Source organism: Macaca fascicularis, chromosome 5, assembly GCF_037993035.2.
Source record: "Macaca fascicularis isolate 582-1 chromosome 5, T2T-MFA8v1.1".
Taxonomy (NCBI): domain Eukaryota; kingdom Metazoa; phylum Chordata; class Mammalia; order Primates; family Cercopithecidae; genus Macaca; species Macaca fascicularis.
The window spans coordinates 23,375,589-23,397,325 of record NC_088379.1 but is presented as its reverse complement, the minus strand read 5'-3'; the positions used below and the strand labels follow the sequence as shown (position 1 = coordinate 23,397,325).

The window sequence follows — 21,737 nt, the reverse complement described above, 5'->3', positions numbered from 1 at the left end:
GCTGCACTGAAGGGCTGCCAGTTCCCATGATGCACTAGAGCAGTAGACCCCTGCATGCTCTCTTGCTACCAAACTGTAATTAAAATTATCATACAGTATAATGATTTCTAATACATTTCAGAACAAATCACCATCTTATATCTGACATGTTGTTAATGTTTACTACCATAATTACCAATTAGAAATATAAGGCAGCGATTTTTATTAGTGTTTGGTTATGTATAATTATGTCAAATATGAGACTGCAATTTAGATTGAACTGTATTAGCCATGATCATACAAAATGATTATACTGTACGTTTGACACCCTGGGTATTTTATGTTTTTATAGATTTTTTTCCTCCAAACCATAAAGAATTATTTAAAGATAATCCAAAGTTTATTTGTAATGTTTTTCATTTTAAGAGTTTTAAACTGTAAACTTTTAAACTGTAAAACTCTTCATTTTAAGAGTTTAGACATACCAAAAATTGAATATACTAAATCATGATTTGACCAAAAGGGATAGGAGCTACCAATCAGTGAATATCTTCGGCGTGCTAAACCCTTTTCTGGACACTTTGCACATTAAATTTGTAATCCTCACAAGTATACTACTTTCCTTTTTCCTGACCAGGTAATTGGAACACAGAGAATTAAAGAGATTTTATCTATGTAGTGAATGGTGAAGCTGAAATTCTCGTTCATAATTTTTCTGGGAGTTTTTATCCGGGGTGGTTAAAATAAGATATCATTTATGGTAGACTATTGCCACAGTACGTATTTCTATAAAATTAGTAGTGCCCTACATTTAATGAAATTATGTATATGCTGGTTCTTTTTAAATATATTATATTACTCAGGGTTCTCTAGAGAAACAGCCAAGAGGCGATTTTACACACACACATGCACACGTGTGCGTGCACACACACACACGAGTGTGAGAGGTTGATTTATTATAAGGGATTGACTTACGTGATTAGGGAGGCTGAGAAATCCCAAGATCTGCACTCTGAAGGCCTGAGAGCCAGGAGATCCAGTGGTGTAAGTTCCACTGAAGGACAATGCAGACGGATCAAGAGAGCAGATGGTGTCAACTCCAGTCTGAATCTGAAGGCAGCAGAAGCTATTTGTTCTATTCAAGTCTTCAAGAGATTGGATGGCAGCACAGCCCACATTGAGGAGGGCAATATGCTGTATTCAGTCTACTGATTAAAATGTTAACCTTATCCAGAAACACTCTCCTAAATATACCCAGAATAATATTTAACCATATAGCTGGGTACCTCATGGCCCAGTCAAGCTGACACTCAAAATTAATTATTACATATGTTATCTCATAAATAAGTTCCATTATGTCCATTTTAGAGCCGGAAAAACTGAGACTCAGGAGTTTAAGAGCTTTATAAAAGTTTGTACAAGTTAACACTGGAAGAGCTAGGCCTTGAACTGAGGACTTTTGAATTAAATTCCTGTTTTCTCAGGACAGACTGTTACCGGCTTCCTTTGTGATTGTCACTAGGAGACCAAAGCTGCCCTTTATTACAACAAACCTTGAGTTTTTTTGTGTGATGATGATAATAATGATAATAAAGTGTGAGGATGAAGGCAGCTAACAGTGATTAAAGACTACTGCTAAGTAATATACTTTTATTATACTCATGTAGTCTATGTGAAACGTCCCTTTTATAAATAAAGTGACTGAGATGTGGAGAGGTTCTCTCTACACAGTAGTAGAGCTAAGATTTGAATGTAGAACTCAAATTATCATACAGTACAATGATTTCAAATACATTTCAGAACAAATCACCATCTTACATCTGACATGAATACCAGAGTTCGTTCTCTTATGTGTTCATTCTATAGAGATAATAAGTCACTTTTGAGATAAATGACTCTGATACCTTATCCTTCCCCAAGAAGACCCATTTTTCCACTCCTAAATATTCTTGTTTTAACACTTCCCTGAAAATTCTCCATTTTATCGATACATTTCAAAAATTTGGTCGTCAAAATTTATTAAATTCATTATGTCATATATTGACATTTCAATGGCCAAAACCAAGCATAAAAACAAACAAACAAAAAATACAAAACCCAAAATCCAGAGAGATTACTTCCTGGTGCTGGTACATTATCAAATTTTTTAAAAGAAACACAAAATTTAGATTTTAAAAGGAATAAAACTATATTAGAGAGTAGTTACATATCTTAATTCAATCACAAATATAACTTCATAAATTTCCATTCACTTGTTCATTTGCACATACTTTGTTTTAAAAAAAGGAAGCTCCATGAGGGAAGGGACTATGTGTATTCTGTTCTTCACTCTACCTGGTTCTTACTACAGTACTCGATATAGTAGGAACTCCATAAATATGTACAGATTAAAGAATCAATCAATGAAGTATAAATACTAGTTTGTGTTTAGCTTTTTAATTTTGTTAATTACATCGATATATTTTAATCACAATTATTTTAAATATTGCTTAAAATTAAGTTTACAAAGTAATTGATTATTGGTGAACAAATTTGCATCTTGACAAAGAGGGACATTTTTGTCTATGAATGATTCTCCTGACATGTATTTTACTTTTTTGGATTTACGTAAAACTGAAACTATATACCTTTGTAAAACCAAAGGTTGTTCTCTCTGAGGTCCTATTTGGTAGCCATAGAAACCCTTTAAACAAATTTCTTCCTGCATGCACCTTGTATCACTTATCTATGAAACCTGTGCCTGGTATAAGAGCATCTATTATGAGTTTCTGATTCCTTCAGTGGTAGGGGGTTTGCTGGCTGATCTCCACTCACATGATTAGCCACCACTGGACCAGCAACATGCATTTGCAAGGCCATCATTAAAAATTGGACAAGAGAGGGTTTAACCATGTGTTATAACTGAGTTAGCTGACCAGATGCTGATTGAACTCATAGCAGTGACCTTGGTCAATACCGGGTTCTGTCTGAGCCATAGGGCACCAAACCAGATCATGTTGGAAATTAACCCATCCTTTCAGCTAAAATGGATAAAAGAAAATATTTTACTTATTATTGTTTTACTGGACTTTATAGTAGAGGCTCATTATGCTTGATTAAAAATGTGCATGTCAAGATCCAGAACTTTGTATTTTAATAAATCAAAATCACATATTGTGTTGTTTCAAATGCTTTCAACATCACAGAGATGTATGAATAAGTCCCTTTAAGGTTCGTCCTGAAAAAGAGACTTATAAATCATTTAACTTAATTCTACAATTGATCCCCTAAGAAAAGTTAAATATCACTGTTGTTTGTAGATTGCTAGATCACTACAAAGATAATTCTTTTATAAATACAGATGGTGCCCTTATGGAAATTACAAGACAGTAAGTAGGTGCCCATAGGGAAAAAAAAAGATACGTTGATTAGCTAATAAAATGGTGCTCAGTAGAATTATGCTTCTTGGTCTACTTCATGGCTTCCTTGAACTTACGATGCCCTGTTTTCATTTTGGTTTTGAATATGTGTTCCTTCTAAAACTTTAAAAGTGAAGTATGAGTTTGATTGTCTTGAGCATAAAATGCTAATCATTGATAAACGGTGAATAATGCCTAGGAAGCTTCCACCTCCTCACCCCCTTCTCACCCCAAGTCATTCTTCCTGGCGTGAATGGATGAAGTTGAAACAATTGCCAGAAGATGAAAACACAACACTGGATTGATAGTTACAAAACAAGGAGCCAATGAATATGTTATTCAAAGCTTATTGATATAAAAATGAATCCTCAGCATTTTGGCATTTAAGGAGGAAGGGGAAAGGGAAGAAGAAGGGGAAGAGGAAGGAGAAGGAACCTACATTTACTGAGTGCTTAGTGAGTGCCAGGTCATGGAAACAATCTCCGCTTTGGTTCCCTGCTGGGGCTTATGCCTTTTATTCTCTGTGGGCTACATTGTACCAAAATAACCATCCCTCTCTCTTTTTTAACATCAGTTTAAAAAAAAAAAAAAAGTGAAGAGGAATTTTATCATGGTATCAGGACATGGAGGACATTAGCATATTAGCATTGCATTTTCCACTGTCACTACTCTGTTTGTTGGTGGGTGGAATGTTGAGAAATGTTGCCTAACCTCTTGCAAATGGCACGTGAATAATCCCGTAATCAGTGTAATGTATTCTGTTATGGGAGTAATCAAGTCATTCAGCTTTGAAGTAAGATCCAATTTTTAGAAAGTGGCTGATGAATGCAGTTTCAGGTATTTAGAGGAAGCCGATGTACCTAAACTATGTGGGTCTTCCGGTTGAACAAGGGAAAAAAGTACTCAAGGAAACTGAAGTGGACCATTCTAAAAATACCTAAGTTTCAGGATATATTTTCCTAGCGGCATAGTATTCAATTTAAGATTTTAAAATTAAACATGTCTGTGTGCTTTTGAATTTAGTGTTGTGGAAAGCTGAGTTAACTGGTAGTGAGGAATGGGAAGATGGCGGCTTATTCTAAATCTGAGGATGGCGCTCCCTCGGCCTCTGTTGTTCCTTCCCTAGGTCTTTGCAGCCGGGTGTCTTCATTATTCAAGGCTCAGCTTAAATGTTCTTGCCTCAGGGATGCCTTCCCTGAATACATTTCCCCTGCCCTTAAGCCCCAGTCTACCTCATCTCCTTTTCCTTTTTTATTTTCTTCAAGGCCCTTATCACCAACAGAAATTCTTACTTGTTTGCTCACTTACCCTCCTCTGGGATAATGTAAGTTCCCTGACAGCAGAGACTTGGTGTTGCTCATCATGGTATTCACAAGACCCCAAACAATTCCAGGTGCCTTGGAGGCACTGATGAAAGGCACTGATGGAGGCACCTACTGACTGACAGAATGAATGCGAAACCCGTGGCCCCAAGATCCTGGGGCTCAGAGGGTTACTCTCCACCTACATCATCTGTATCACTAAGCAATGTAACAGAGCAGCTGCATTTTTTCCTCCTGCAACACGAAGCAACTCCTCAGTGGCCCACCTTAGGGTCAAGGCTCACCCAAGTCCATCTGGTCCCAGGTGGGAGGCTGCAACTCATTCATCAGGCAGCTCCTGTTCCCAGCCAGGCCACAAGCCAGCAGTCATGCAAAATGCTGCAGTGTCCCTGTTAGTTAAGCTTCCTATTACTTAAGACATACGTTTCAAAAATAACTCCGGCGTCTCTCGTTATGTTCTGTTCTTGACTTGCAGGCTGTGGCAATCCAAATCCCATTAACGCCAGAGCCCTTGTACAAAGCCTTTTGTACTGACTTGGGTTAATTTAAATCTGTGCGTTTGTAGCCTCCTCTCCCCTAAACTTAGGCTTTTCAATGACTCCCTTACTCCCCTCTTTTGCACGTGGGCTCCCTCTCTTTTTATTCCTTTCCTCTCTCCTTCTCCTCCCCCTTTCCTCCCTCCCTCCCTTTCTTCCTTCTCTCCCTCTCTTCTTTTGCCTCTTAGAATGTGAGTGAGTGTTAAGGATTCTTTCTTTCTGCAACAGAATTCTAAGCATGTGAGGAACAATTTTTGCCCTAGTTTCTCTTTGACCACCTCTTCCACTTCAAATGTATCTAGTATTCTAACATTAAGTAAGGTCTTCATGGAAAGCCCCATATATAAAATCTTCATGTACAAGTAAGCAATTTTTGGACTAATCATAGGTCCAAAATAGGTGTATCAACACATCCCTATGGAATTTCTTTTCTTTTTTTTTTTCTGCCCCCCAGCATTGATTTTCTGTTTATGAAAGTAATGCATTGCTCACTGTGAAGCATTCGGATAATGAAAAAAACCCAGGGTGACTTTAGGCAGAAGGCTTTCCCTGTGTAGTCAGAAGAGGATTTGGCTTTCAAGAGAATAATTAACAAAACTCGTTTTAAGGGCCCATTTATTGCACAAAATAGTGGAATTACCTGTCCAAGGGAATGAGAAGTGTTCAGATGTTGCCGACATTTCCCCCAAATGCACTGTGGTCCCAGAATAATGACTTCTTTTTATAGGAAAAGGAGAAGTTGCCTTGGTTCAGTGAATAGGAAACACTGGTACTAGGCTTTCTTGGTGTGTACAAAAATATGCCCAAGTCTGCCCTTTCAACGAAAGCCACTAGACCACATCAGAACCAAATAGGGTATGTATTTCTTATCTCTTGATTTATTTGTTTTTTTAACAAACCCACATTTCTCAAAGTCTTTTCCATAGAATAACTGTCACATAGGATTTTTCCATGCCAAAGGGTTCCATGGTCACATACATTGAGGAAACATTCATAAATTGTTGACAGTTCTTGGACATATGTGATGTGCATTAGCATATTAAACTATGAGAAAGCCTGAAGCAAAGAGAACTGTTCTACTTCATTTCTTTGTTGTTTCTAAAGCTTATTTCACTGTGAAGTCTGTCTCTCTTTTATTAAGTAACACCTGCAAATATTCCCTGGATCCATTTGGCCACAAAAACAAAACAAGAGGAAACAAATAAGCAAAAGCAGTTCTTGTACACCTGCTCTGGGTGCGTGGTCTTTGGGGCTTTTGCATTCCTGTTGCGCTTTTTATTCCTTGATAAGAAGATACATGAGATAAGAACTCATCTCTCTAATCCTTAGTATCAGGCACTGTGCTGGGCGCTTTCCTTGCATTACTGCATTTGAACTCCACGCAGCCTGGGTTCCGCATGTTGCCGATGAAGGTTCTAAAGCCCTAAGAGGTGATGTATGTAACTTTCCTTGGGTCACTTAGTGAGATAGGTGGTAGAGTTGAGCGTAGGATCATGGTGGCTGACCTTCCGCCAAGGCTCTTGATGCTTCCTAAGCTCATGCCCTTCAGCACAGCAAATGCAGTCCTGACGGCACCTTTTCCACTCTTGTGGGCTCTTGGTGGCATTCGCTGGTCACCTTTCTGAAAAGAAACTGTTCAGCAGTGTGGCATCACAGACCTCTCTTGGTGGAGACTCTGTGCACCTCTCACATGCAAGTGACTGGAAATTGAGTGTGTGATGTGTATATACACATACGTACAATTAAGCCTTGAACAACATGGGTATGAGACGCGCCAACCCTCCACACCATTGAAAATCTGGGTATAACTTTTGACTCTCCCAAAACTTAACTACTGATAGTCTACTGTTGACTGGAAGATTTATCGATAACATAGTCAATTAACATAAACAGTCAATTAATACATGTTTTATATGTTTTATGTATTCTATACTGTATTCTTACAATAAGGTAAGCTAGAGACTAGAAAATATTAAGAAAATCATCAGAGCTGGGCAAGGTAGCTCACACCTGTAATCCCAGCACTTTGGGAAGTTGAGGCAAGTGGATCACTTGAGCCCAGGAGTTCAAGACCAGCCTGGGAAAAATGGTGAGACCCCGTCTCTACAAAAACATAAAAAATTAGCTGGGCATGGTAGGGCACACCTGTAATCCCAGTTACTCAGGAGGCTGAGGTGGGAGGATACCTTGATTCCTGGAGGTTGAGGCTGCAGTGAGCCAAGATGGCACCACTGCACTCCAGCCCGGGTGACAGAGTGAGACCCTGTCCCAAAAAAAAAAAAAAAAAAAAAAAAAAAAAAAAAAAAATCATAAGGGAGAGAAAATATCTTTACTATTTATTAAGTGGAAGTGGATCATCATAAAGGTCTTCATCCTCATCGTCTTCACATTGGGTGGACTGAGGAGGAGGAAGAGGAGACGTTGGTCTTGCTGTCTCAGGTACGGCAGAAGTGGAGATGGACAAGGTGAAAGGGGAGGCAGGAGAAACAGGCACACCTGGTGTAACTTTTGTAGAAAAAGAGCCCTGTGTAAGTGGACCCATGCAGTTCAAACCTGTGCTGTTAAAGGGTCAGCTCTGTGTGTCTGTGTCTGTGTGTTTGTATACACCCACATATATGTATGTATATGTCAGTTTCCTTGAATCCACTCCAAGGCCTAAAACACAGTAGGAACTTGATGAGTATTTTTTGACGTGAAATGGGAAATAAATTCTGCGTGAAATATGACAACTGTCCATGCACTCTCTCGTCTCTTCTGCTTTGTTTTATCACCATTGGACATATATAGCGTGTTTATTTGTTTTACATTTACTTGTTTATTTGCTTACAGGGTGTCTCTCCACATTTGGGCATGAACTTTTTTGGGGGAGAGCTCTTTAGGTCTCTTGTGTACTACTGTGAACCTACAGTAAGTGCTCAGTAAATATTTAGAAAAAGAGTAAATGGTTAGATTCAAGTTTTCATAACTTCTCTTTTCCAAAATCTCCTCACATTGTTTTCTGTGCTTGTTGACTCTTCTCTCTCAGGAGTAGTTAAAAATCTATATAGGACTGTAAATAAAGGAAATCCAAATCTTAGCTATTCCAGTGTAGTAACTATTGAAGCACCCTGTGTTAATGTGCACGGAGCAATCTGCAAGGCAGAGCCAGCTACCAAGTCTGATGTACAGGAAGTTGCGCAACTCTGAGGACAGTGTGGACAGTCACCACTTCATGCTTTTTACCACAGCCATCCCTTGCCCAGCACAAATCTCTTCTGCAGAAATCCCAAGTTAAAAAAAAAAAATCCAGGGAGCAGCTATCCTTTCATCCACTCAAAACACATCCTGCTGGGCTGCTTAACCTGAGAAGTAAAGGTATTTCAATATAATTAATCTCCTTTGCAATCTTTTATAAACCATTCTTGGAAGGGGTCCATAGATTTCGTCAGATAGCCAAAAGGATCTGGAAAGGTTACAGACCCCTGAAAAGCCCTGACTACTAAATAGACTGGGTGGAGTATTTTCACTGGTGCGTAGGGAAGGGCAAAGGATTGAAAAATGGTTTCCTTTCCTCTTTGAAGTTAAAAAAAAAATTGATGTGTTCATTTCATGCTTGCCCTTGCCTTTTTCACTCCTTGTGTGTGATGGGTACCATCAGAACCTCACCCCCCAGTCCCACACCTTCATTGCGGAATTGCTTCCGATAGCCTGCAGTTTGGGGGGGCAGGTGAAGTCCACTCCTTGGGCAGAGTCACTTTCGCTTCTGCAGAACCACCAGAATGAGCACAGGACCCCGTGCGGAATGCAGAGTGTAGTTGGAAGGCATTCTGCCCAAATGTTCTCTGAGGACGGGTAGAGACTGAAGCACACCCAGTCCTGATTGCATTACCTCGGGACCAGAAGCACTTCATCCTCCACTACTGCTACTTGGGGGTGGGAAGGGAGTCATGGGGCGGGGGGCGCGTGGTGACTTGGTGGGGGTTGGGAGGGTGGGTCTTAGGCATGCATCTCCTGCCTTTGAGACTGCCGCTGGGAATATTAAACGGCTTGCCCCAGAGATAACAGTGAGGGATTCTTAAGTATGGGTCTGTTGATAACTCACCTTTCATTAGGATTATGTTGTATAAAATCTTTGTCAAAACAGGCTTTTAACACACAGAGCTTGGTGGAGGCAGATTGTGCATCTGTAGCTGATTGTGTTCAGAGAATAAACTGAAGCTTTAAAAAGGGATACGCTGTCACAATGGCTGGTGTTGGAGGTGGGGAGGTGGAGGAAAGAGAATTGACATGCTGGATCTTTAAGTAAGAAGGGGCCCGTTAATAGCCAGAAATAGCAAAATAGGAGAAAGGAACAGAAGAAAGAGTGAATGAAATAGAATAACCAGAAATATATTACAATTCACAAAAATGGTGTTTACTCAATTACATACTCCTGTCTAATGTGAAAATAGCTGAAAAAAATTAAAAGCTCTTCCTAGGAACAAATTTATTTTGTTGGAACACACAGAATAAAGCAAATCATAATTGGCTGTGATGAATTACATCCAAAGTGAAAAATGGAAATACAGCAGGTAGTCAGTCTGCCTGCAGGGGACCTAGAGTTCCTATAGAAAGAGAAAGTGTCCTATAACCAGAGGTGGTGGGTATCTTGGTTCCAAGGGAAACCAAATGATGCAGGAGGAAGAGGAGGGTGGGGAGGGGTTCCGAGGATTCAGAGGTGTGTGTGGGTATGGAGGGGTCAGAGCCATTTGCTCTGTAGGCTGAGGGAGAAGGAGTGCCAGGGCAGGGATTCAAGAATGTGGTCCAAGGGGAGGGAGAGATAGATTTACCTGGCATTGGCATTTTTGATGGATTGTAGTGATGAGAGATGAAGGCTGGAAAATGGAAGGCAGAAAGAGGAACAATGGAAACATTCTCTTTTACGCAGAGACTCTCCCAGTAGGGTGAAAAGGGGTGGGGTGATGTGGTATGCTGATTTCTGGAGTGATCTTCATGAAAACAGATCAGGGAAACTGACAAGGAAGCAAGCCTGGAGCTGGTTGGAATAGGAATACCCGTGTCTTCCTATGTACGAGGGATGTATGAGCCCATGTGCACACAAGTAACTGGCAAAGCTTAGGGGAAGCATCAAGGTAGAAATTCATAGCCATTATTTTTGTGGCCTCTAGCTACAAAAGCTAACAGGTGAAGATAGTCTAGAGACCCAAACTGGGAAGATAAATGACATTTTAACATTTTGTCAGGTAGGCAGTTTAAAAATAAATTTGGATTCAATATATACCATTAATGCTAGAGTTTCTAACAATGCAAAAATGCCTTCTTTTCGATAGCAGTTAAAAAAAAAAGGCATGTCGTAGGGGGTGAGGAACCCTGTATAGGAGAGGCGTATGTGATGGTGACAGCAGCCCTACGAAGCTACTGAAAACATACCACGACTCTGCCCTCCAGAATTAACACCATAACCTATGTCAGGGACTCACTATTATCCTCATATCAGCTCTTGGATCCTGTCCAGTCCCATTAGCGATTCCCATGTTGATTGCTCTGTTACTCGTGAATGTTAATTGCTTCTAAATCTCTTTGGATGTTCAGATGCTTGGGGAAAAAATTCTGACTGGCGAAGGTGTGAGTTTTATTAATGTGCAAGTAAACAAGAAATCTATTTAGAGACCCAAGTGGAGTGTCTGTGACTCAAGATGCCGTAAACAGCTGATGTGGCATCTTTCTTTGCATGTCTGTCATATGTTGGTGGTGTGAGAGTGAGGATGGGGGAACAGGATTTCAGTGATCACTGTGGTGTATGTCCAAAATCGGTATGCTTGTAGATTCAGTTAGACACTCACATTCTTCCCTCTGGGATTCCTACTTTGCTTAGTATGAAATGATGACCTTGCTACCTTTGAGAGAAGCTTATACTTAGTAAGTGCTATTAAATCAGAAGATGTAAAAATATGAATGTAATTTGGCCTATCACCTAGTTTCTGAACTAGAAGAACTTCAGAAATAAACTTCTTAAGCTTTATTTTACTCTTGAGAAACAAAGGCATAGGGAGAGGAGAAGGTAAGGCACAGCAGAGCTGGCTAAGAAGCCAGGTCATCCAATTCGCACCCTGGCACTCAAGATAAGAGAAAATGATAAAAATGGGTGTTTATTGTATTTTCCAGAAGCATTTCACTGAGTCTTTGTGGAGTTTTAAGTTTTTCCTTTGGGTGGAAAAAAATCTAGGATGATTCAATATTGAAATTCATTTATTAGTAATTATAACAGTGTCTCAGCGAGAGTAAAAAGGTAGAAAAAAGGAAGAGCAGCCAGTTTAGTGCTGTGATTCATGAATTCAATCAATATTCGTGGAGTGCCTTCACACTAGAATTTAGCAGTAAACAAAAAAATTCCCTGTATATACTAATGCTCCCAGGTTACAAAACTGTAGGCTAGGATGTAACTGTACTAAATACTTTAGGCAATTGTAACACAATGGTAAGTATTTGTATCTAAACATAGAAAAGTTACAGTATAAATATGGTATCACTGTATTATAATGTTATGGGACCACCTCATATATGTGGTTGGTTGTTGACTGAAATGCCATTCTGTGGTATGTGAATGTATTTTAAATAGGATGGTCAGGGACACATCACTGAGCAGGTATTTAAGCAGAGATCTGATGAAAGGGAAGGAGTAAGCCGTAGAAATACTGCAACAATATTGGCCCAAGCAAAGGGAACAGTTAGAAGGACAAAGTTCCTGAGGTGGGAATGTGGTTGGGTATTTGAGGATGAGTGAAGGGGTCAGTGCTGTTGCAGAGGTGCATAAGGAGAAGACAGTGAGAGATCATGACCCTCACATCAGGGGCTTTGGGAAAACTCAGGGACAGTCCTTTTAAGGAGACCCATCTTTTAGTATTTCTGTAATCCCAAATAGTATGGCTCATACACAGAACCCAAACTCATCCTTTTTTTGGAATATTTTCTGAAGGTGCCATCTTTCTGGGATTGGTGTCTGTGACTTGCCAGGAATGTCTAGAAACTATCAGATCTTTCTGTAGAGTTTTTGATGAGAGCGGTTGTCATAGTAATAAAATTATTGAACCATAGGATTAGAAGTTTCTTGATGGTAGGACCTATGTCATACACATTTTTGTGTCCTCCAAGAAGCCACACACAGTTCTAAACTTACACATAGTAAGAGCTCAATAAATACTGATTATTTTTTCAATGCATGAGTAAATGGTCTGAGAGTGGTAGAAAGGATGGGATGTCCTAGAAAGGACTGTTAAAAATACACCCTTCTAAAAATGTTGTTAACGAAATTACTTCTGAAGTATTCTGACTTCCTTGCAATCTTTTTAAAAGACAAGTCCATATGCTGAAATGTGAACATAAGTATATAACAAACTGAACAGTAGTAACATTATTTTCAGGCCAAATTTTAGTTGGATGGTTGCATTTTGTCAATCCAATTTTTTCTTCCATGTTTTAAACTGGATATGGGAATTTTTCCAATCTTATCTCTAGTATTAAAAGAATATTGGTGTCTGGGCTCATAAAAACAAGGGGTTACGCTCGTCACTGTCTTACCCTAAAATGTGTTTAATATGTTGAGATTATGGTGAAAATGACATAGGAAATATCAGTCCCCTCGGGAACAATGGGTGGTCAAGATGCATTGTGATGGGGAAGGCCAAAATGGTAATTCTTGTTCTCCCATGACTGAATTCTCACCCTAATGGACCAATAATTTATAACCTTATTGCCTTTCAGTATCCCCATCTTCAAAGTGGGGGTAACACAAACTTACCCTCTGCCTTTCAGGTTTTTTGCGAAAATCAGTGAACTAATATTGGTAAAATTGGAGCCCCATGGATGAAGGGTACTTTGTAAGTATAATACATTATTGTCACGTTATTTTCTGTTATTCCAAAGTGCAAATACCAGATGTCTGCTCTTGCCATATCAGGAAATCTGTAACACCAAGTTTCACACCCAGATATTGGTAATCTGACTTCCTTTGAGGCATTTAATATTTCTGAACTCTAATGTTTTGACAATATGTTGGATGTTGAAAAGCCACCTCCCCCTGCCACCCTCCGTAAATATAAATTCAAGCAATGCTTACTAGAAAATTTGGCCAAAATATGTCTCTATGTTATTATATGCAAAAATGTTGATATGAACTATGGATATAAATGTAAGGTATCTTTATTTCTCTTCTCTCAACTCTCTCTTCCTTTCTTTCAAAATTGTATTTAACTTGTGTTTTGAGCAGTCGGTCTGTGTCTCAAAGAAATGGTTGATTTCAGGGAGAGAATGAATGTTTCCACGAGGTGAACGATATTTTGTTAAGGATGAAAGTTGATTAGACAGTTTGCTAATTATTGTATTTCCAGACTTGGGGCAGGGGGAGGAGGACAACCAGAATGGTGAGCTAAGTGTGGATCACCCCTCCTTAACCAGGTTACAGTCCAGGGGACCTGGGAATTGCTTCCTACCCATGCAATGGCAAAGGCTACAAAAGGGCAGGAGGAGACTGTGCAATCCCAAAGCAACGGCTTTGATAGATTTTCTCTATTGAGTGGTGCATCTTTTTATTTTGCCAGGCCAACCAATGCCCTGGAATTGTGTGCGCTACCATAGATTGGCCAGCTATATACCCAGTGCTTAACCCATGGTTTGATATTTTTTTTCTTTTAAACGGTGGCTGTCACCCTTTAAAGTTGATCATAGAGAAGTTTAAGATTAGGACTGCTTATTGAAGCCTATTTTAGTGAGTAATCCTTGGATTCATGCGGCTGTAGGATCTAAGTCTGCAAGGCTCTTATATGTCTTATCTAGCTCTATTTGTTGGCCAGTTCTAAGGGTTCCAGCTGACTGGAGCCTGAGAACCTCTAGAGGCAGAAAGTCTACGACCTAAAAAGGCAACTCTGACAGAGAATTCCTTCTCAAGTTAAACATAAATCCAACCACTATGTATCTCTGCCCTTGGGTTCTACTTTTACTATCCATCCCTACAATGAATAAGTGTTTCTCCTACAAAATGACACCATTTCAAATATTTAGTGACACTTATTGAGTCTCCCTATGGTGGTCTCTTTGTCAGCTTCAGTTCCTTCAACAACTAGAGCTCATTTCCGTGATTTCCAAAACTCTTTACCCCTCTGGAAAAGTTCTTATCTGTCTATATCTTTCTTAACAAGCAGCACTGAGAATCTATCTTCTCCAGGCCCCATTCTGCATCTCAGAGTCCAGAGATCTAATCAAAGTTTCCGAAGACAATGACCTCTGAAGAAATCGTCTGGAATCACGTGCACCCATGGATTGGTTTGAGTAACGAGACAGCAAAGCCCACATCTCTCTGTGAGGTGCAGATGATTGACAGGAAGAAAGTTGTTTTGGTTAATAACACAATCTGCTTGCCTCCTGTAGACACAGCAGTAGCCTACTAATTCGTTAGAAGTGAATTAAGGTTGTTTACCCATGTTTTAAAGTAACTGTCAGAGTGAAAAAAAAGTTTGTACTAAATGAGACCACTCACCTTCTTCGGAGTTGCTGTTTATTTTAAGCTGAGTGCATAAATAATATATTGAGATACGAAGGGTGATTTCAAGCATTAGAACACGAAGTCTCCTGTTTACTAACTGTCACTGGACTGAAGAGAATTTAAACAGCTCTGAACCTTTTTGTCTGTGAATGTGAGGCATGAAATTAACTTTCATTTCATAGTTAGCAGAAATCATGATGACGGCAGACTTGTTGACATGTCTCCTGCCAATCTGGATATTTTTTGGTATTCAAGACAAACCTTGACAACAGAGTGCTTTCCATGTCTCCTTTGAAACAAGACTCCCTCCTTCCCCCACAAAATAAGTAGGGAACTGTGTGGGTCACTGAGTCAGTTTGTTCTGGATATAAAGAGGAATACTGGAAATATATACTAGTCTAGGTTCTGGGAGTTCCAGTCTTGACTGCTGGCAACCTTCTCTGAATCTTACTTTCTTCATCTGTAAAATGGAAATAATAGCATCTACTTCCGCTACTTCACAGGAAGATGGTGAGATCCCAATGAAGCAATTGTGGGGAGATGACTTTGAAAGGCATCAGGTGTCATATGTGGGCAGGACAAGACAAGATAACAACAGTTATTGCTATTAAGGCTTATTCTCAAGGATTTACATGTATTAACTCATTCACCCAACAATCCTATGGGATAGGTACTGTTGTTATCCCAATTTTGTCACTACAAAAACACAAGCACAGGGCAGTGGAGCGACTTGCTCCATCATCTGATGGCTTAAAGTTTGCAAAACTGATAGCCAAACACCAGGCAATTGGGTCCAGGGTTTGTTTTCCTAACTCTTACTTATTTGGGAGAAGAAGCCACGTTTCCCCATCTATAATTAATGCCTCTTGATCATGCGCAAGTAAATGAAACATCATTCCTAAAAGCCTGGACCAAATTTACGCTGAGAAAATACAGGTATGGCTTCCCATCAACAAGGAGGGTTCCCATTGGGTAGGTATGTAGCAGACTGTATGGATTAATTATGTTTTATGTGTGAAGAGCCTGGTGATTCTTAGATGAAAAGCCGTAAGTAAAAAGACCTATTACTCGTAATGCTTTCGGAAACAAGAAATTTGATTCACTTTTTGTCCCCTTAAACTTGAAAATGTGATAGCCTATTTCAGAATATAGGGAGAGTGTTAGAGAGTGAATAAAAAATGTATGGAATGTTTAATTTTGCATGATTACATTTCATATTTGCCAAAGTAACTGAGGCAAATAGAAATGCATAATAGTATCACAGCATACCTATTTGAGGTGTTTTGATGGAGTACTCGGGTTTTACAGTCTGATACGTGAACCCTTTGGGATAAATCCTTATTAAGCAAATGAACAAGAATGTATTTGTGTTTGCATCATTGAAAATATGTAATTTGTACAACTGCTCTTTCAATGTATATTTACACTATATTTATTTGAATTTCAAAAGAGGAAAGAGTCTTAAGTGATTAATGGAAACAAAAATGATGTGAATTTGCAGACATTTTCCCCTGAAATATGCTCAGTCTTTAGAAGGATCATACTTAAAAATTGGAGTGGCAAGAGTGGGGGTGCTGACTTGCTTTGGATTTCTGAATGAAGCATTCCAAAAATAGGATCATTTCCATAATCCCTGAAAAATGGACAGATTTATGAGCAGTAATCAGCTGAGGGAAAGAATAAATTCTGCTCTTCCAAATTGTAAAAATCTCAGCAATTGCTGCTGTGCTCTAGTACTTGTTAATACAATGAGATAATTGCATAATTAAATACACTGTGGAATTTCAATAATTGGAAACTTTGTGTTCTCATCACAATATGCAACTTGCTGATGTTGAAAAGCATCATCAGTGTTATCCGGAGGCCAGGATCCTTCTTTCACGTCACACCCTCTGCAGCCTTCTGCAGCTCCTGTTGCGGTTCTGAAACACTTCCCTTTCAGGTTATTTTTAGTTGGTTGTATTTAGACAAGGTGAAATGAAGCAGGATGTCCCCCAAAGTCTGACTTATCTGCCCAGGTCATGGAAGTTGAGGATCATTTTGCTAAAAATGTCCCTGGTGCTAGCTAGATGTTTCTATGTAGTAATGGTTGAACGGCAACCTGAAGAAGAGAGCTTTTTGGAACTGAGGAGTGCTTCTCTGGGTTAGTAAATGTGAGATTGCTTTGTGGAGCCTCTGAAAAGGCAAGCTCCAGAGCTGGGCTACTTGGGTTCAAACCTGGTGTGGTCTCTTTCTTTCTGTATTTCTGGAAAAGGTACCCAATATCTCATATATTTTCTTACCTGTAAAAGGAGAATCTTAGCACCTACATCTTCGTGTTGGTGCAAAGTGTAATGGAGGTAATGTATGGAAAGAACTTAGAAGATACCAGGCGGTTTGTAACCATCCAGTAAATGTTAGCTATGTTATCAGGCAATCCAGGGAAGTTTCATCTTCATCTGAACGTGACAAATCTTTCAGGAAGAACAAATAAGTAGACTTCTGGTTTTGCTCATTCGAGAAATATTTATGGAATACATGATGATCATGATAAAAATAATATTATTAAATCAGTGCTTGGCAGACAGTAAGATATTTTAGCAGGAACTGGTCCATGATTGGTATCCCCAGCATCTAACACACCCATGAATACATACGGGATAGTTACTTAGCATAGAATGGATTCCATACATGCTTGGAGAATAAATGAGTGAATCAATGCATGGATAAAATTGGTTTTAACCTTCTTCTTTTAGGAGGTAGAAGAGTTGACTATGGTCTGTTTGAGAACGTAGATGCATTTGCTTTTGTTGGTCTCTAGGGCTGGCACTAGGCAAGTGAGGTATGTATGGTGACAAACTTAAAGAGGCACTCACTCTCAGAGTTGCACAAGTGCTTCCTTAAATTTTGTGTCCCAGATGCCTCACTTTTGTCACCGTGGCCCAGGTCCTGTTGAATGTGTTAATCTCGCATGTATGACTATGCTTGATTTCTACCTGTGTTTGAAATTCCCCCTCAATTTTATTTTGAAAAATTTCAAAGCTACAGAAATTGAAAGAATAGTACAAGCAACACTGCATACCTTTTACTTACGATCATCAAAAGCTAATATTTGCCACATTTACTGCATCTCTTTCTGTATATATGAATTCAAACTTTGTCCTAATTCACCATAGAAATCATGTTGTAACCTCAATACAACATTCTCATTCCCTTGCCTCTAGTGCACATAATGTTAAATAGGCTTCCAAAATTCTGAGTCTCAAAATTATGAATTTTGGAAGAAAAAGGACAAAAAGAGCACTAAAAAAACTGCTTAAACTTGTTTTTCAAGTTTTAAAAACTGCTGCTTGAACCTTGTTTTTAGACTATTAACATACTAACCTACTTAGAATACCTTCAATATGAAATGACCAAAATCTTAAAGGTTAGAAAGTTTTCCTGCATGCTCTGACACCTTCTTTTGCAGAGGAGAGACTTTTTAAAAAAGATAAAATTCCCTTGACCGTTATTTTTCTGAGATCCTTTCGAAAGTAAATGAGAGTCCAATTACAAATACAATGAGCTCGTCGTTTTCCAAGTTAGGAATATTCACTGTAAGGGGTGATTATGAAAATATAATATAGAGGCTATATTATCAATTTGGTGATATGCCCTCAAATAGAACTGTACACTTGATTTTGGAATGCACTGACAAACTTACGTGGAAAAAAAACCTTTCTGATAATCTGGAATGTTTCTAAAAAATAAGGTATCTGTTCTACAAAATGATGATAACATTTGACAGACAGTTGTATTATTTCAGTGGTATTAGCAATGTTCTCTGTGGAAGCCCAGGGAATCTGAGGAGGGGCTTCAGGGTGATCACAGGGGGTGGAGATGGGAGTTAGGGGAATGAGATGACATTGGAAATCCAGGCCACTCACTCATATTCCATTGGAATAGCTCTGAAATGATGTGCTTTATGTTGGACATCCGTCTAAGAATCAGTTTTCATGAAAGTGTTCTAAAGCTAAAAAGAAATAGTTTGGAAACCATAGCATTAGTGGGTAGCAGAGAAATAGGAAACATTTATCCAGCAATCTTGGTTGGCAGTGAGAAGTGAAAGCTGTCAACTCGAAGGGTGGGAGAGGTCAGAAAAACCATGAAAGGCAGAAACACAAACTGAAAAACCATCTGGGAGCAGCAAGCAGGATCAAACACCCATACATACCCTAATGCGATGGTTCCTAAACTCCAGTGATTCCTGGTCTTTAACCCAGACATTCTGATTCAGTAGATCTGGGGAGGGGCTCAGGAGTCTGGTTTTTTAATAGTCACCCTAGGCTGCATGGAAAAAAATTGTCCTAAAGTCATGTTTGCATCATAGAACATTACTGTATTTGGTGATGATAAAGATGACCACAAGTGTAAAGAAAATGTTCAATTCAGTTTCATAGAATGTAACCCTTTTTCAAATTCAGGGAAATTTTAGAATGATTTCCTTCCAAAATGCTTAAAATAGAAAGAGTTATCCCGAATAACAGGGGGGAAAAGACAGACAATAGTAATAGTAATAAAGTACTATTAGTAAAATAGTAATAAAAGACAGACAAATGTAATAGTCACATTACAGTGTGGATTTGCTAAGTCTGATAAGAGAGGTACACACCAAGGGAGCCGAGAGGGCGCTCCTGTCTGGTTGCACACTGTAATGAACTTTCGAAAGAGGGAGCTTCCTAATGGTACCGTGTGGCTTAATGGGCTGTTCACAGGCTGTGGAATCAGACAGGCCTGGGTTTGAATCCCGACTCTCCTGTTGTAGTAACTCAGAAAAATGACCTAATCTTTTTAAGCTGGGTCTTCTTCATAAAGTCCAAATAAAGACTAAATTAGATGATGTGTGAAAAGTACTGAGCACGGGGCAGTAAGATGATAGATGCTCAAGTGGCTGTCATTAAAATAAATGGCTGTAATTATATTTATTTAAGAAGGACCTTCAGATAGGTAGGCTTTCAAGAAGAGTGGGGATGACAGTGTGTTGTTTATTAGTTTTGGTTTAGGCAGGAAAGGGGAGGCAAAAGCGTACCCCCAAAAAGCGGGACAGCATAAGCAAACCTTGAGGTAAGGGATGATTTAGGCTTTTGTGCATAGTTCAGTGTTTCCAAAGTGTTGTTCATGTAGAAGATTCTAGATGGTACAAGTATTTTACAAATATTAACTAATCTTCATAGTGACTCTATGAAGTAGGTATTGTTTATTTAACAGACCATGAAGGCTAAGGCACAGAGAAGTTAAGCAACTTGCCCAAGATCACATAGCTAGTAGTGGCACAGCCAGGATTTGAACACATGCAGCATCTGTATTGCTAATGACTATGCTAGGCTATTTTAATAATAATGACTTATGCTAATTAGTGTGTATTAGAAAGCTGTAACTAGCACAGGAAAACAGTGAGTTTTACAGATATTGTTGCCTAGAACAACAGTAAAGTTTTAAAAAGTAGCTTGATTTAAAATAAATCATATACAATAAATAATAGTGGTCATGTCATCAAATATGACAAAAATCCTGTAGGTGTTCCCCAGATGAGTTTGGCCTGGGAAGTTCTGGGGCAGTGGAAGAGAGTGGCAAGGATAGATTGGGGCTACCATGGGAGACTATTGCCTTCAAATAATTGTTGTGTGAAACAACAATGAGAAATCTTTTACATTCTAAGGGAGAAGCCAGTAGGTCTGTTGTAGGGTAGGAGGCTCAGGGAAGGAAAGACCGTAGCTTGATGAGTGAGTTCTCTCTCATTTCCTGCATTCCATTGCGAAGGCGTGAAAGCCTCCCCTCAACCTGGACTTCTGAATGGCCAGCCTGAGACCTATGCTATTTGGGAGTTATTTAGTTTTTTCCTCCTCCTCTTTCCCCACCCCTTCTCCTTCCTCTTCCTTCTTTTCTCTTCTTTTGCCTCTTCCCACCTCCTTCTTTTTATTGTGCATGAGGACAGATTTCAAAGAGTCCATGCCCCCAAAATGCAAATCCCTGTTGCAATTCAATGGGAAAAAAAAAGAGGTTAATACTCTAGATGGCATTTTAATTTACCTTCAGCTTTTCCGGATGACACCTGTGTATCTCTCCCTGGATATAGTCAGAAAAATCTAAAAGCTCAGCTAATCCTAAGCCAATCCATGCTTATGCTTTTTTAATTTAATTTTATTTATTTTATTATTTTTTTTTTCTTTTTGAGACGGAGTCTCGCTCTGTCGCCCAGGCTGGAGTGCAGTGGCACGATCTCGGCTCACAGCAAGCTCCGCCTCCCGGGTTCACGTCATTCTCCTACCTCAGCCTCCCGAGTAGCTGGGACTACAGGCGCCGCCACCTCGCCCGGCTAATTTTTTGTGTTTTTAGTAGAGACGGGGTTTCACCGTGTTAGCCAGGATGGTCTCGATCTCCTGACCTTGTGATCTGCCCGCCTCCGCCTCCCAAAGTGCTGGGATTACAGGCGTAAGCCACTTTGCCCGGCCCATGCTTAGGCTTTTATATTTGCAGATTTATCTTCCTATCAATTTATTTGAAGCTAATATTAAGATGAGTTTGCATTCCCTGAGCAAATAAGCACAGGTGTTAGTCCAGAAATTGGAGGAAACCAGAATGTAACCAGCCACACCGGGCGAGGAGTGGTGGGATAATTACACAGTTCCTCGAGCCTGGGTGTGGCGCGCCTGCCCTGCAGACTCCACATCTGCAGTATTCTGCCCAGGTCACACCCGGTCCTCATATCTAGAGACAACCAGTCTACTTATCTAGTCCTGCCCATTTCCTCTGTCTTACCCTGAGGACGAGCATCATAATCTGTTCCCACCCTTTAGTGCCATCCTTGACATAGGGTGTGCATTCAATAAATGAACTTCTGGCCGTTGGTTAATGAATGATATCAATAGCTCCTTACTTCTCTATTCAGATTATGGTTTAGTGAATACGTATTGAGCACTTACTATGGGCTAGTTATTGTGCTAAGGGCTTTTGCACTATTTGAATC

At 39.5% G+C, this 21,737-nt stretch overlaps 1 protein-coding gene across 2 annotated transcripts in view; it reads left to right on the top strand.

The window, feature by feature from the left end:
- PPARGC1A (PPARG coactivator 1 alpha) overlaps positions 1-21,737 on the top strand; it is a 683,938-nt gene that overhangs the window by 197,758 nt on the left and 464,443 nt on the right. Inside the window, exon 2 of one of the 2 annotated variants that reach the window (XM_015450215.3) lies at positions 13,027-13,091. The exons of the other annotated variant lie outside the window; for it this stretch is intronic. Within the exon in view, the coding sequence (XP_015305701.3) occupies positions 13,074-13,091 (18 nt within the window). The 5' untranslated portion in view covers positions 13,027-13,073. The remainder of the gene's footprint in view (positions 1-13,026; positions 13,092-21,737) is intronic. 2 annotated transcript variants of the gene reach the window in all.